Below are 14,162 nucleotides of genomic sequence, written 5' to 3'. Positions count from 1 at the left end.
AATGCTCCCAATCCCAGTGTCCTAGAGCATTGTCCAAGCACTGATATTTTATGCTGAAATAGTGGAATATCCTGAGCTGGGAGGGACCCACAGGGCTCATCGAGCTCTGGCCTGCACAGGACACCCAAAAATGCTCCCAGTCCCGACCTCCTAGAGCGTTGTCCAAGCACTCACTCATATTTTATGCTGGAATAGTGGAATATCCTGAGCTGGAACTATCAGGATAATCCAGTCTGGCTCTGGACAGCCCAGAATCACATCCTGTGCCCGAGGGCCATGCCAAGCGCTCCGTGAGCTGTGTCAGGCTCGGCGCCGTGACCGTTCTTGGCCTCTCTGTCCCACACGCATGGCCCGGCCCGGAGAGGCCGAACCGGGGCAGCTAGGCCGTGCCCAGCTCCCTGCAGAGGGGACAGCACGGACCGTCCGCTGCCCCCGGACCAGCCGCGGGGCAGGGAGGGCACCACCAGAAGATGGAGCCGTGGCCGGACTACAGCTCCCGGCAGCCGCTCACTGTGGGCCGGGGCTGCGCCGGGGCTGGGGGCCGGAGGGGCGGCGGGACTACGGCTCCCGGCGTGCCCCGCGCCGGGACTACGACTCCCGGCGTACCCCGCGCTAGGACCACAACTCCCAGCGTGCCCCGCGCCGGGCACCACACCCGCAGGCTCCGCAGAGCGGCGCTTGGCCACGCCCATCCCGCCCCTGGCCACGCCCCCGGAGCGCGGGAGCGGCGCGGCCCCGCAGGTGAGCGGGGTCGGTCCGGGACCCCCGCGGGGGCTCTGCGGGGCTATTCCGGGGTACTGGGGGGGTTTGCCGGGGCTTGGGGCCCTCTGAGGGCGGCCGGGGCTCTGCGGGACGCCTGGGTGTCGTTCCCGGCGGGGCGGAGGGGGTGTGTGCTCTGCGGGTTCCCTTTGGGTGGTGGGGGGCTCTTTGGGAGTCGGGGGATCTTTGGGGTATCCATGGGGCCCTTCGGGGGTGCGGGAGGCTCTGCCAGTACCTGGATCCCTTTTGGGAGTGTGGGGGGATGAGATTCTGTGGGATCCCTTTTGTGGGGGGCTGCTCTGCCAGACGCTTCCCTCCCCTTCAGGGGGGGCTCAGGGTGGGTGGGGATGACTCTGCCGGACCCTGCACCTGGACACACATGACCCTGGTGAGGATGAGGGGTGTCCGCAGAGCCCCCCTGCCCTCCCGGTCCGCAGCACCATGCGGCTCTCGGTCCTGCTGAGCGCGGCGCGGACGCGGCTGCCCCCGGGCTACCGGCACGGCACGTGGCCCCCCGACTCCACGGCCGCCCGGCTCCGCAACCCCCCGGGGCAGCGCCGCCGCAAGGTCTTCGTGGAACCCATCGCCAAGGACGACTGGAAGGTGTTTAAGGGTGACACGGTGAGAATCCCCCTCCCCAGGCTCGCCCCCTGGCCGGCAGCCGGGCCGGGGTCCCACCTGTGCCCCTCTCTCCACCGCAGGTGCAGGTGCTGGCCGGGAAGGACGCGGGGAAGCAGGGCTTGGTCAGCCAGGTGGTGCAAGCCCGCAACTGGGTGGTGGTGGAAGGACTGAACACGGTGAGGCCGCAGCAGGGAGGGCTGCAGGAGGCCCTGGGGAGGCCGGGGTGACCCCACGGGTGACCCCACGGGTGAGCCCACGGGTGACCGCCGTGCCCTCGCAGCACTATCGCTACGTCAACCGCACGGCCAAGTACTCGGGCACCTACATCGCCAGCGAGGCGCCGCTGCTGCTCAGCCAGATCTCCCTGGTGGACCCCGAGGACCGGTAAAACCCGGGTGGGGGGTGCTGAGGGGACCCCCAGCTCCGTCCTGCCCGCTGCCAACGCCGCGTGCCCGCAGGATGCCCACGGAGGTGGAGTGGAGGTTCACGGAGGAGGGCGAGCGCGTCCGCGTGTCGCTGCGCAGCGGCCGCATCCTGCCCGTGCCCCCGCAGCCGCGGCGGGACGGCGTCGTCCCCGAGCAGTGGATCGGTGAGAGGGGTGGCACAGGGGGCTGGGGGCACGGGGCAGGGGACATGGGGGGGTCAGCGCTGTCCCCCTGCCCGCACAGACGGCCCCAAGGACACGTCGGAGGAGGACGCGCTGGCCAAGACGTACCGGCCGTCGCTGAAGACCTTCGAGGAGGAGGTCATGGATGCCATGGGCATTGTGGAGACACGCCGGGCTAAGAAATCCTACTGGTATTAACTGGGGGAGCTGGGAGGCCCCTGAGGGGAGCCAAGAAATCCTACTGGTATTAACTGGGGGAGCTGGGAGCCCCCCAAGGCGGGCTCTGCAATAAACACCCCCTCGATTTGCTGTGTTTGCAGCGTGCGGCACCGACTCACAGCCAGCCCTGGAGTGTACAAATCCTGGGTTTATTGGGGGCTCTGCCCCTCCCTGGGGGACTCTGCTTCCTCCACATCCTCATCCTCGCTGCTGTGCCCATCCTCACTGTCCTTGGCCAGCCCAGCCAGTGCTGTGGCCAGCGGGGTCCGTGCAGCCACCAGCACCAGGTTGCGTGGGGAGAACCGAGGGTTGAAGAGGGGCACGAGGGCACAGTGGAAACCTGGGAAAAAGGAGAGTTGGAAGAACAGAGAAAGAGGAGCAGGGAGAGAGGAGACAGGAGGGGGAAGATGGCCCTGGCAGCTGTGCCCATGCCCACCTTGCTCCCGCAGGTAGAGCAGCCGGTCAAGCAGGATGAGGGTCTCCACAGCGGGTGCCAGGAGCTGCCCCAGGGTGCAGAACGCCACCACCTTGTGCTGCTGCTCCAGCATGGCCCCCACAGCCCCCGAGTCCAGAGGGACCCCCTCTGGGTCCAGTCCTGCGAGGGGCAGCCCCAGCTGGGCGTATCTGTCATGAAAGGGAGCAGGGGAGTCCCAGGCAGGACTCCCCCAGCCCCAAACTCATGAGGAGGGTCCCAGAAAGGAGTCCCCCCCACCCCCCGCCCCAGACTCACTGCAGGGCCAGGAAGGGACACAGGAGGTTGATCCCCACGTCCACACTTATAAAGAGGGTCCCAAAAGGAGGTTTTCCCTCCCCAAACTCACTGTGGGGCCAGGAGGGGACACAGAAGGTGTCCTCACTCCCCAAACACACAAGAAGAGCTCCAGAAAAGGGTCTCCATCCCCAAACTCATGGGGGGCTAGGAGACATCCCAGAAAAGAATCCTACATCCCCCAGCTCAGGGAGGGCCAGCAGATCTCCCAGAAAGGGCTCACTGGGGCCCGCCAGGGGATGCAGAAGGGGGTCCCCATGCCCAAACTCACTGGGGGAAGCTGAGGGTGTGTGCCTTCCTGCCGGGCTGCAGGCCCAGGTGCCTCTTGCCGGGCTCGGCGGCGCGGATCAGGCTCTCGAGCATGGCGCGGTAGCAGTGGGCACGCAGGTGGGCGCCGCCCCCTCGCAGCCGGCCCTGGTACTCCTCCAGCGCGTGGCACGCGGCCTCCCGTGCCCGGTAGGACAGCTGGTGGCCCGGCAACGCCGCCACCGAGGCGCTCAGGGGGTAGCCGGGGGGCTGCTGCGGAGCGCTCGACAGCTTCATGTAGCAGCAGCCCACCAAGGCCACGGCAGCCACGGCAGGGCTGCGGGCAAAGTGGCACAGCAGGGCAGGGCCGAGGTCCCCGCAGGCGTGGAGCCCTGTCACCAGCACCCTGTCCCCGTCCTCAGAGCCCCCCGGGCCCCCCAGCGGGTTCCGGGCAGCGGGGCCGGCTCCCGGCGGGTCGGGGGGCAGCAGGAACTCCCCCCATGGAGCTGCAGGGTCCAGGCGGCCGGCCACGTGCCGGGGGGCACGGGGGGTGAGGGGGGGGCACGGCGGGGGTCTCCTGTGTGCCGACCCCCTGGTTTTGCCCAGCTCCCGCAGCAGCTCCTGGTCAAAGCGCTCGGCCAGGCCCACCAGGCGGGCGTCGCTCTCCACTGCAGTGACCCTGAGCCCCAGGCCGAAGGCCAGCAACCGGGACAGGTGGCCCTGGAGGGGGACACGGGCTCAGCTGGGCTGGGGGGATCCCTGGGACCCTCCCTCCATGTACCCCTACTCTCACCTGCCCCGCTCCAATGTCCACCACGCGCTCGCAGCCGGTGGCGCGGCTCAGCCTCTGCAGCAGCTGTGGGGAAGGGCGGCTCACAGGGGGCTCGTCGGGGGCTGGGGGCAGCCGGGGGGGCTCAGGGCACGGGGAGGGGCACCCACCTCGCCCAGGCGCTGGATCTCGTGTTGCTTTTTGGGTTTGACGTGGCGGCGCAGCAGCGGGGGCAGGCGGGAGCTCTGGCACGGCGGGCGCGGGGACGCTCCCGGGCAGCCCCGGGGGAAGGCCAGGGCACGGGCAGCGGCCCCAAAGGCCAGCAGGGACAGCGGCCAGGCGGCCCCCGGGACCCCCTGGCCCTCCAGCAGCCCGGCCAGCTGCAACGGGGTGGCACCAGCCAGGGCGGGCTGCCAGGCTGGGGGCAGCTGGGCCCACAGATCCTCGGTGAAGAAATCCTGTGGGGAGTGGGGTCAGCGTGGGGAACACAGCTCAGGGGGCACAGCCCGAGGGGTACAGCCCTGGGGACACAGCCCAAGAGAACAGCTCAGTGGGCACAGCCTGGGGGTCACAGCTCGGGGGGCACAGCCTGGGGGTCATATCCCGGGGGGGGCACAGCGAGCACAGCCTGGGGGTCACAGCTCAGGGGGCACAGCCTGGGGGGACAGCCTGAGGGTCACAATATGGGGGGGTCACAGACTGGAGGGGCACAGCCTGGGGGGGGTCACAGCTCAGGGGGTCACAGCCCAGGGGGTCACAGCTCAGTGGGCACAGCCTGGGGGTCACAGCCCAGTGGGCACAGCCCGGGGGGGTCACAGCCCAGGGGGTCACAGCCCAGTGGGCACAGCCTGGGGGTCACAGTATGGGGGGGTCACAGCCTGGGGGTCACAGCTCAGTGGGCACAGCGCAGGGAGAGCTCGGGGGCACTCACAATGACGAAGGCGTCGAGCAGGGGCCGGTAGAGCGTCAGCAGGCGGATGATGTCGGCGGCTCGCCGCTGCTCCGGGCTCGGCCGCGGCCCTGCGGCGCCCCGGGGGCCGGCTGCCATGGTGGCTCCTGGGGGACAACAGCCCTGGCACCCTGAGGCCACCCTGGCACTCTCACCCCCTCCCCGGCTCTGCCGACGCCATTCAGCACCCGTATGACGTCACTGGGCAGTGACGTCACGCGAGGAGGCGATAATCCCTCCCGCCGTGACGTCACGCGGCTGTGACACCACACACCAACCCTCCCCACCGAGACGCCCCCCGGAGCCATGACATCACTCACCCCCGGGCAGCCGTGACGTCACCGGGTCGGCCGGCACACCGGGCATGTCGTCGCCGACGCTCCGTGACGTCGACCTGACGTCATCACATACGTCACGGAGCCGCCGCGCGGCCGCGCGCGTGCCCCTCAGCGCCCCGACGCCGCCGAATTCCCGCCGCGGCGCGCGCGGATGACGTCACTGGCGGTAGCGGGCCGGCCGCGTGTTTCCCGGGAAGTTCCGGTTCCGGGGCGCGGAGGTGAGTGGGGGGAGGTACGTGTGGGACCGGGGGTCTCCGGTACCGGGGGTGGGGGATTGCCGGGGCCGGGAATGCCGGGGGTCGGGGATTGCCGGGGCCGGGAGTCCCGGGGGTGGGGGATTGCCGGTACCGCCTGTCGGCGGTTCCCGGTGCCGGGGGTCGGGGGTTGCCCGAGCCGGTGTCCCGGGGGTTGTGGGTTGCCGGTACCGAAAGTCCCGAGAGTCAGCGATTGCTGGTACCGGGGGTCGGGGATTGCTGGTACCGGGAGCCCCGGCGGTCGGGGGTTCCCGGTGCGGAGGGCTCCGCCGCTGAGCCTTCTCTCCGCCCCGCAGCGGCCCCGCCATGGACGATCTGATCCTCAACGTGGACTTCGCCGCCCCCGAGCGCCGCCCCAAGAAGGAGCCGGGGAACCGAAAGCACCAGAGCTTCGTGCGGCGGCGCCGGGAGCTGGAGCGCCGCGGGGTCCTGCGGCAGAAGCAGCTCCCGGCGGCACCGGGCGCGCCCCGGCGGGCCCCGACACGGCGCGCGGGGGCGAAACCGCGCTCGGGCCGGCGCAGCCCCAAAGAGAACGGCCCCGCCGCCGCCCCTCCGGTACCGCAGAACGGCGCCAAGGGGAAGGCTCGGGGCGCGGCTGCCGGAGCCCCCCCGGCCTCCCAGAACGGCCCCGCCGGCACCGGTGCCGCCGCTCAGAGCAAGGCGAAGAAGGCTCGGGGCGCCCCCAAGGCCGGCGGCGCCCCCCCGGCGCCCCCCAAGCTGGTGGCCCTGGACTGTGAGATGGTGGGCACGGGGCCCGGCGGGCGCACCAGCGCGCTGGCCCGCTGCAGCATCGTCACCTACGAGGGGGACGTGGTGTTCGACCGCTACGTGCGGCCCGAGGCGCCCATCGTGGACTACCGCACCCGCTGGAGCGGCATCCGCCCGCGCCACATGGCCCAGGCCCTGCCCTTCCGCAGGGCTCAGCGGCAGGTCAGCCTGCCCCGCGCCCCGAGGGGCTGGGCTGGGCTCGGGGGACACGGGGATGTGGGGTCTGGGCTGGGGGGGACAGTCCCTGTGGGGCACAGGGCAGCTGGGGACAAACCCTGTGCCCCAGGGACAATCCCTGTGCCCCACAGGGCAGGGGGGGACAATCCGTGTGCCCCACAGGGCAGCTGGGGACAATCCCTGTGCCCCACACGGCAGCTGGGGACAATCCCTGTGCCCCAGGGACAATCCCTGTGCCGCACAGGGCAGGGGAGGACAATCCCTGTGCCCCAGGGACAATCCCTGTGCCCCACAGGGCAGTGTGGGGACAATCCCTGTGCCCCAGGGACAATCCCTGTGCCCCACAGGGCAGTGTGGGGACAATCCCTGTGCCCCAGGGACAATCCCTGTGCCCCACAGGGCAGTGTGGGGACAATCCCTGTGCCCCACAGGGCAGGAGGGGACAAACCCTGTGTCCCACAGGGCAGTTGGGGACAATCCCTGTACCCCTGGGACAATCCTTGAGCCCCAGAGAACAGTGTGTGGACAATCCCTGTGCCCTGCAGGGCAGAGAGGATCAATCCCTGTGCCCCTGGGACAATCCCTGTGCCCCACAGGGCAGTGTGGGGACAATCCCTGTGCCCCAGCGACAGTCCCTGTGCCCCTTAGGGCAGTGTGGGGACAATCCCTGTGCCCCACAGGGCGGTTGGGGACAATCCCTGTGCCCCAGGGACAATCCCTGTGCCCCTGGGACAATCCCTGAGCCCCAGAGAACAGTGTGTGGACAATCCCTGTGCCCCACAGGGCAGTGTGGGGACAATCCCTGTCCCCCATGGGACAATTCCTGTGCCCCACAGGGAAGTTGGGGACAATCCCTGTGCCCCAGAGGGCAGGTGGGGACAATCCCTGTGCCCCACAGGGCAGGGACAATGCCCAGAGGGCAGCTGGGGACAATCCCTGTGCCCCACAGGGCAGGGACAATGCCCAGAGGGCAGGTGGGGACAATCCCTGTGCCCCACAGGGCAGGGACAATGCCCAGAGGCCAGGTGGGGACAATCCCTGGGATTGGATTGGGAGTGCAGGGGTGGGAGGGGGTGGCTGCAGGGTGAGGGGACAGGCTCAGGGTTGGGGGGCTGCAAGGTCTGGGGTTATGGAGTGGGGAGGGGGGGCTGCAGGGCCTGGCTCTGCTGGGGAGCACTGGGATTGTGGGGCTGGGGGTGCAGGGCTGGGCTCGTGGGCTGGGGCAGGGAGTGGGGGCTTGCAGGGCCACGGGTCGGGGGGCACAGGGTCAAGATCTGCAGCTCAGGGGCTGTGTGGGGGTCTAGGGGCTGCCCTGTGGGGCACAGGGATGGTTCCCCCTGCCCTGTGGGGCACAGGGATTGTCCCTGCCCTGCCCTATGGGGCACAGGGATTGTCCCCCCCTGCCATTTGGGGCTCAGGGATTGTCCCTGGGGCACAGGGATTGTCCCAGGGGCACAGGGATTGTCCCTGCCCTTGCCATATGGGGCACAAGGATTGTCCCTGGGCCACTGGGATTGTCCCCTCCTGCCCTGTGGGGCACAGGGATTGTCCCCACACTGCCCTGTGGGGCTCAGGGATTGTCCCCTCCTGCCCTGTGGGGCACAGGGATTGGCCCTGGGGCACAGGGATTGTCCCCACGCTGTTCTCTGGGGCACAGGGATTGTCCCCAGCTGCCCTATGGGGCACAAGGATTGTCCCCTCCTGCCCTGTGGGGCACAAGGATTGTCCCCACACTGTTCTCTGGGGCTCAGGGATTGACCCTCCCTGCCCTATGGGGCACAAGGATTGTCCCTGGAGCCCAGGGATTGTCCCCACACTGCACCACCCCCACTCAGCCCCAAAGCTCTGCCCCGTGGGGGTGCCCCCATTCCTGGGAGGGGGGACAGAAACTTCCCCTGGAGCAGGGGTGGCCCTGCTGGGGGTCTCACCCCCCCCACCCTCCCCTCTCCTGCAGGTTCTGCAGATCCTCGCTGGCAAGGTGGTGGTGGGCCACGCCGTCCACAACGACTTCAAGGCTCTGCATTACTGCCACCCCAAAGCTCTGACCAGGGACACGTCCCAGATCCCCCTGCTGAACCGCAGGGCTGGCTTCCCCGAGAATGTGGCCATCTCCCTGAAACGCCTCACCAAGGCCCTGCTGAACCAGGACATCCAGGTACCCTGGGGATCCCCACGCCACGCCAGGAGGCAGTGGGGAGGGAAGGGGGAGAGATCCGAGGCACCCTGACTTCAGCCATTGCTGCAGTCCTGCAGCAAAGCAGCCCCGTGCCTCAGTTTCCCTTTCCCTGGGAGGGGGGAACAACCCTCAGTTCAACCCCTGCAGCCTCAGAGGTTTTTTTTCCCCTTTATGCACACCCCACAGCATTGCCTGCACCTCCCCAGTTTTCTCTGTATTCCTAAATCTGTACTCCCCTAAGCTCCCTGCATCCCTCCAGAGCTTCCTGTACCCCCAAATCTGCCTGCATCCCCCCCATTCTGCCTGTACCCTCCCAAATCTGCCTGCACCCCCTCATCTCCCCCACCAGAGCTGCTGGCATCCCCCAATCTGCCTGCAGCCCCCTGGAGCTGCCCATATGCCCTGATCCACCCCAAATCATGCACCCCAAATCTTCCTGCATCCCCCCACCCCACAGCTGCCTGCACTCCCTAATCTCTGTACACCCCCCTTCCACCCTGCTCCCAGTTCTGGCTGCCCCCCCAAAATGGGAGCTGTGGCCACTTTGTGTCTGTGCCCACAGGTGGGGAAAAGTGGCCACTCCTCGGTGGAAGATGCCAGAGCCACCATGGAGCTCTACAAGGTGGTGGAGGAGGAGTGGGAGCAGCACCTGCAGCAGAACCCAGAGCAGAAGTGACACCCTGGGGGGCTCAGAGTGACACCCCCAGCCTGGTCCTGCCTCTGGGGGGGCTCAGAGTGACACCCCCGGCCTGGTCCTGCCTCTGGGGGGGCTCAGAGTGACACCCCCGGCCTGGTCCTGCCTCTGGGGGGGCTCAGAATGATGGCAGCAGGCCTGGTCCTGCCTCTGGGGGGTCCCACAGTGACACCCCCAGCCCAGTCCTGCCTTTGGGGGGGCTCAGAGGGACACCCCCAGCCTGGTCCTGCCTCTGGGGGGGCTCAGAATGATGGCAACAGGCCTGGTCCTGCCTCTGGGGGGGCTCAGAGTGACACCCCCAGCCCAGTCCTGCCTTTGGGGGGGCTCAGAGTGGCACCTCCGGCCCGGTCCTGCCTCTGGGGGGGGCTCAGAGTGACACCCCCGGCCTGGTCCTGCCTCTGGGGGGGGCTCAGAGTGACACCCCCGGCCCGGTCCTGCCTCTGGGGGGGCTCAGAGTGACACCCCCGGCCTGGTCCTGCCTCTGGGGGGGGCTCAGAGTGACACCCCCGGCCCGGTCCTGCCTCTGGGGGGGCTCAGAGTGACACCCCCGGCCCGGTCCTGCCTTTGGGGGGGCTCAGAGTGGCACCCCCAGCCCGGTCCTGCCTCTGGGAGGACCCAGAGTGACACCCCCAGCCCGGTCCTGCCTCTGGGGGGTCCCACATTGATGCCCCCAGGACAGATCCTGCCTTTGGGGGGGCTCAGAGGGACACCCCCAGCCCGGTCCTGCCCCTCCAGCATCCTGTGAGCGCTGAGGGGCTGCCCTGTCTGTGGCTGAGGAGGAGCCAGGTGCCATGTCCCTGTCCCCAAGCCTGTCGTGCCTTGTGCCGCTGTCCCCAGGGTGTGGGCACGGCCCGGGCCGGTGCCTTCCCCCTCAGGGGACCAGAGGGGTCTTTGGAACTCTGCACCCCCCGAACGCTGCTCCTGATCTGGGAGTGACCCTGGGGCATCCCGAGCACAGCCTCCATCCTCGGGGCTCCTTCCTGCACCCCAAACTACCTCTGCCAGCGCCGGGAGCCGCCGGTGCGCCCGGGACTGCGGCGGGGATCGCATCCCTCCGCAGAGTCCCCGCTCCGCTCCGGGAGCTGCTCTAGGGTGGTGAAATTCCGCCTTCCTCGTTGGGCAAGGAGCGGGACAAAGCCGGGCATGGCGAGCAGCATCGCCCCGTCCGCCTGCCCGAGCCCCCCGTGCTGCCCCGGGGGCGACCCTGGGGGTCCCGCGGGCGAGTCCCCCCCGCGCTGCCCCGGGGACACCCCCGGAGGGCAGCCGGCCCCTGAAGGCGCCCGAGCATTGACGGGAACTGCTTTGAACTGAAAGCTTTATGTGCAAAATCTTAATTAAAAAGAAATGATTCAAGAGCTCTTCCCTTCGGTGGCGGCGGGGAGGAGCCCCCGGCCCCGGTGGGCGGGAGCGGGGGTCCCTTACCGGGCCGTCACCCGGCACTCTCCGACATCTGCTCTTCCTCCGCCTCCTCTTCCTGCCAGAGCCGAGCTGGCCCCTTCCCCGACCCCCCGCACCCCCTTTTCTGCCCGCAGCACCGGTGTTACCGTGAGCGGGAGCGGTGCCGCTGACGGTGCCGAGCCGCCGCCGCCTCGGGCATCCCCCGCCGGGCTGGCCGCGGCCCCGAGCCCCCGACGTGCGTCACTTTTTCCAGCCTTTCCTCGTGTTTTCGTGGCTGCGCTTGGCTCGGGGCGCTGGAGCCCGAGGGAGGGTTTTGGGGTACACTAGAAGGGGCTTTTCCCTTTTTTTTTTTGTGCTGGAGAACGAACGGCCGAACATGCCACGGGCCGGGAGCTTGCGGGGTTTGGGGGTTCATCCCCCGCCGATCCTGCCACGCTCCCGTCCCTACGGCCCGGGTGGGGGTGGGAAAAGCTGTCCGAGCCCCAAAATGCGGAGGAAGGTGGGAGGGCGGAGGAGCAGGCGGGAGCCTTTGTGTCTGGGCTGGCTCTGCCGGTGATTAGGGGCTTTACAGCGGTTATAAATGGCCGGTGGTTAAAGGGGTTTATGGCCCTGGAAATGAGAAGCAGCCGGCCGGGCCCCAGCCCCCGGAGGGTGCGGGATGCGGGGCAGGGTCCGGGGGATCGCTGCAATCGCACCCTGGGGTCCTTAACGATGGAGCTGGAACGGGGGGGTGGCTTCCCGGGGCTGAGGAAGGGTCCCGGAGCTGGGGGAGAGTCCCGGGACTGGGGAAGAGTCGCGGGACAGAGGAAAATCCCAGGGCTGGGCTGGGTCAGGGTCTGGAACCAGGGCAGGGTCCTGGAGCTGAGAAAGGGTCCAGAACCAGGGCAGGGTCCTGGAGCTGAGTAAGGGTCCAGAACCAGGGCAGGGTCCTGGAGCTAAGTAGGGGTCCCAGGGCAGGGTCCTGGAGCTGAGTAAGGGTCCGGAACCAGGGCAGGGTCCTGGGCCAGGACAAGGTCCTGGAGCTGAGTAAGGGTCCAGAACCAGGGCAGGGTTCTGGACCAGGGCGGGGTCCTGGAGCTGCATAAGGGTCCCTGGCCAGGGAGGTCCTGGAGCTGAGTAGGGGTCCAGAACCAGGGCAGGGTCCTGGAGCTGAGAAAGGGTCCGGAACCAGGTCAGGGTCCTGAACCAGGGCAGGGTCCTGGAGCTGAGTAGGGGTCCGGAAGCAGGGCAGGGTCCCGGAGCTGAGTAGGGGTCCGGAACCAGGGCAGGGCCCCGCTGGGGCGGCACAGCAGAGGTCCTGGGGCACGTGGGCTCCCTCCCGCCCCACAGCCGGGGGTCCCAGCGGCCGCGGGGCCGGGCCGGGCTCGGTCGCGCCGTCCAGCTGGGTTTCATTTCCGCAGCGGCCGTGGCCGTGGCCAGAGGCGGGGGGTGGGGGCTGCGTCCCGCCAGCTGCGAAGGATTTGCGGGGACATGGGGCGGAGACGACGGGTGACCTGCCCTTGCTCAGGCTTCGCCCCCCACAGAGGAGCCCCCCATCTTCTCTCCCAAATTGGGATGACCCCCAATCGGCTCCTGTGTGGGGTGAGGGTACCCGACAGCCCCTCCCGGGGTGGATCCCGGGCACCGGGGAGGGGGGAACATCCCCAAGCACCCCCCATCCTCCCGGGAGAGGCTCTGGGGCGCCGACCGCATTTTGGGGGGGCCCCCACGGGGGTACCGGGGCAGCGACGGAGCCCTGCCCGGGCTGGGGGAGCCCCCCCAGGGTTTGCGCTCGGGATTTCTGCGGTTTGTGAGGATTTTTGCCGGGAAGGGGGGTGCGGGCGGTGGATGGTGCCGGATGTTTCCGGAGGCTGAGCCAGCTGCTGCTGCTGCCCTGGCACCGGCACACGGCTCCCCACCCGCCTCCCAGGGAATCCGGGCCCTTCCCAGGGGTGACCGCCGCTCCGGGGGGGGTTATTTGGGGCCAGCGGTTCGCCTGCCCGCCCCAGGCCTTCACCAGGATGGGAGGGAGGGAGAGGAGGGTGGTGTGCAAAGGCTTCATCCGCCCTTCCCGGCGGAATCCCTTCCAGATGTGGGGCTGCCGGTGCTGGCGCTCACACCCCACTGGGTCATGGTACCCAGCCCGGGACCAGAGGCACGGGGGGGCCCTGGGGGTTTGCAGGCAGATCCCACCTCAGACCCCCCCACCCACTTGCCCTGGAATGGAGATGCTTCCCCCCCACCACCATTTTCCCCAGATTTGGAGCAAACCCGAGTGAGTCCGCATGAGGGGAGGCAGCTCCTGCATCCCTGGGGTGAAGGGCTTGGGGTGACCCCTCCCGGAGCCCCTGTCCCCGTGGCTGTCCCCGTGCCCTGTGGCACGGCCCCGCCGCTGCTGTAGGTGAGGTTGTGTCAGCGCCCGGTGAGAAATCCTGTTCTTCAGGGGATTAGGGATGCGGCAAGCCGGGACTTGGCTCGCCGGCCCGAGCCGGAGGTTCTGGGGGCACGGGGGGGATGTGGCCCGGAGCCACGGGCGGCCACGGAGGGCTCCGTGAGGTCTTTTCACCCCAAATCGGAGAAGAAGCCTCTCTCCTTCCATTCCAGAGCTCCTGCTGAACCAGAAACGCCATTTCTTGCTTTTCTTGCCCAGAACCGGCCCCGCGGCACAACCTGCCCTTCCCGCGGCGGTTCCCAGGGCTGAGAAACCTCGGGAAATCCCTCGGAGCTCCTTACCCGGCTGGGAGCGGGGTTTCACCTGCCCCTGGCAGCTCGGCCACAGCCCCACGAGTGTGCACAGACACGGGTGGGAGTTTGGGAGTGAGTTTGTGCGTGAGTTTGTGAGTTTTTGTGAGTTGGTGAGTTTGTGTGTGATGGTGACGCTGGGAAAGCCGAGGATCAAATCCACAAGTGAGCACAGGCACCCACACACGCCCGTGCCAGCATCACGGCCGTGCAAACACGCGTGTCCTGTGCACACTCGGGGGGTGCGGCGAGATTTGGGGGTGCACGCAGCTGTGGGGGGACGCACGGAGATCGGGGGGTACAGGCAGATTTGGGGGGGTACATTCAGATTTGGGGGGTGCAGGCAGCTTGGAGGGGTCCAGACAGATTTGGGGGTGCAGCACATGTGGGGTGCAGGCAGTTTTCGGGGGGATGCTGGAGATGAGGGGGAGCCAGGGAGATGCCCCAGCCTGGGCAGTGCGGGGAGGTGAGCAGGGTGCGGATCTCGGGGGGATGGGAGGAGTTTGGGGGGCACAGGCAGACCAGGTGGTGCCTCCAGCCGGCACCCCCACGGCAAATCGGGGCGGGGGGCTCGCCCTGGGCTCTCGCTCCGCAGGTGAGCGCGGAGCCCCCGGGCCGGGGCCGGGGCCGGGGGGTGGGACCAGCCCGGCGATAAAACGGCGGCGCGGGCGGGACGGGACGGGACGGACGGAGCGAG

General features: G+C 68.8%; 3 protein-coding genes across 4 annotated transcripts; 2 read left to right on the top strand and 1 right to left on the bottom strand.

Moving 5' to 3' along the window:
• The first annotated feature begins 656 nt into the window (after positions 1-656).
• On the top strand, positions 657-2,301 carry MRPL24 (mitochondrial ribosomal protein L24). 2 transcript variants are annotated; one of them, XM_084223165.1, is made up of 6 exons: positions 657-741; positions 1,197-1,380; positions 1,461-1,556; positions 1,661-1,764; positions 1,839-1,969; positions 2,049-2,301. In XM_084223165.1, the coding sequence occupies exons 2-6, from the start codon at positions 1,201-1,203 to the stop codon at positions 2,183-2,185; spliced, it is 648 nt and encodes a 215-aa protein (XP_084079291.1). In that variant the 5' UTR covers positions 657-741; positions 1,197-1,200; the 3' UTR covers positions 2,186-2,301. The 2 variants fall into 2 exon arrangements, with proteins under 2 accessions (XP_084079291.1, XP_084079292.1); XM_084223166.1 differs by having other exon boundaries at positions 715-741; positions 1,171-1,380.
• Positions 2,302-2,347: 46 nt separating this feature from the next.
• Positions 2,348-5,402, bottom strand: METTL25B (methyltransferase like 25B). The gene is made up of 7 exons (XM_084223154.1): positions 5,260-5,402; positions 4,922-5,046; positions 4,161-4,448; positions 4,015-4,077; positions 3,247-3,941; positions 2,643-2,830; positions 2,348-2,546 (listed from the first exon to the last, which is right to left on the bottom strand). Exons 1-7 carry the CDS (start codon positions 5,303-5,305, stop codon positions 2,356-2,358), a joined length of 1,596 nt encoding a protein of 531 aa, XP_084079280.1. The 5' UTR covers positions 5,306-5,402; the 3' UTR covers positions 2,348-2,355.
• Positions 5,403-5,501: 99 nt separating this feature from the next.
• On the top strand, positions 5,502-10,625 carry ISG20L2 (interferon stimulated exonuclease gene 20 like 2). Its single transcript, XM_084223162.1, has 4 exons — positions 5,502-5,509; positions 5,828-6,461; positions 8,431-8,631; positions 9,215-10,625. Exons 2-4 carry the CDS (start codon positions 5,838-5,840, stop codon positions 9,326-9,328), a joined length of 939 nt encoding a protein of 312 aa, XP_084079288.1. The 5' UTR covers positions 5,502-5,509; positions 5,828-5,837; the 3' UTR covers positions 9,329-10,625.
• The last annotated feature ends 3,537 nt before the right edge of the window (positions 10,626-14,162 follow it).

Source organism: Fringilla coelebs (assembly GCF_963513975.1).
Source record: "Fringilla coelebs genome assembly, chromosome: 29".
Taxonomy (NCBI): domain Eukaryota; kingdom Metazoa; phylum Chordata; class Aves; order Passeriformes; family Fringillidae; genus Fringilla; species Fringilla coelebs.
This window is presented reverse-complemented; position numbering and strand designations above follow the sequence as displayed.

Coding starts and splice junctions, on each gene's coding strand:
- MRPL24 (XM_084223165.1), top strand. CDS start 1,201: ATGCGGCTCTCGGTCCTGCTGAGCGCGGCGCGGACGCGGCTGCCCCCG. Junction 1,381..1,460: donor AGGTGTTTAAGGGTGACACG/GTGAGAATCCCC, acceptor TCTCCACCGCAG/GTGCAGGTGCTGGCCGGGAA. Junction 1,970..2,048: donor CGTCCCCGAGCAGTGGATCG/GTGAGAGGGGTG, acceptor CTGCCCGCACAG/ACGGCCCCAAGGACACGTCG.
- METTL25B (XM_084223154.1), bottom strand. CDS start 5,305: ATGCCCGGTGTGCCGGCCGACCCGGTGACGTCACGGCTGCCCGGGG. Junction 4,078..4,160: donor AGATCCAGCGCCTGGGCGAG/GTGGGTGCCCCT, acceptor CCTTCCCCACAG/CTGCTGCAGAGGCTGAGCCG. Junction 3,942..4,014: donor TGGACATTGGAGCGGGGCAG/GTGAGAGTAGGG, acceptor GTCCCCCTCCAG/GGCCACCTGTCCCGGTTGCT.
- ISG20L2 (XM_084223162.1), top strand. CDS start 5,838: ATGGACGATCTGATCCTCAACGTGGACTTCGCCGCCCCCGAGCGCCGC. Junction 6,462..8,430: donor TCCGCAGGGCTCAGCGGCAG/GTCAGCCTGCCC, acceptor CCTCTCCTGCAG/GTTCTGCAGATCCTCGCTGG. Junction 8,632..9,214: donor TGCTGAACCAGGACATCCAG/GTACCCTGGGGA, acceptor CTGTGCCCACAG/GTGGGGAAAAGTGGCCACTC.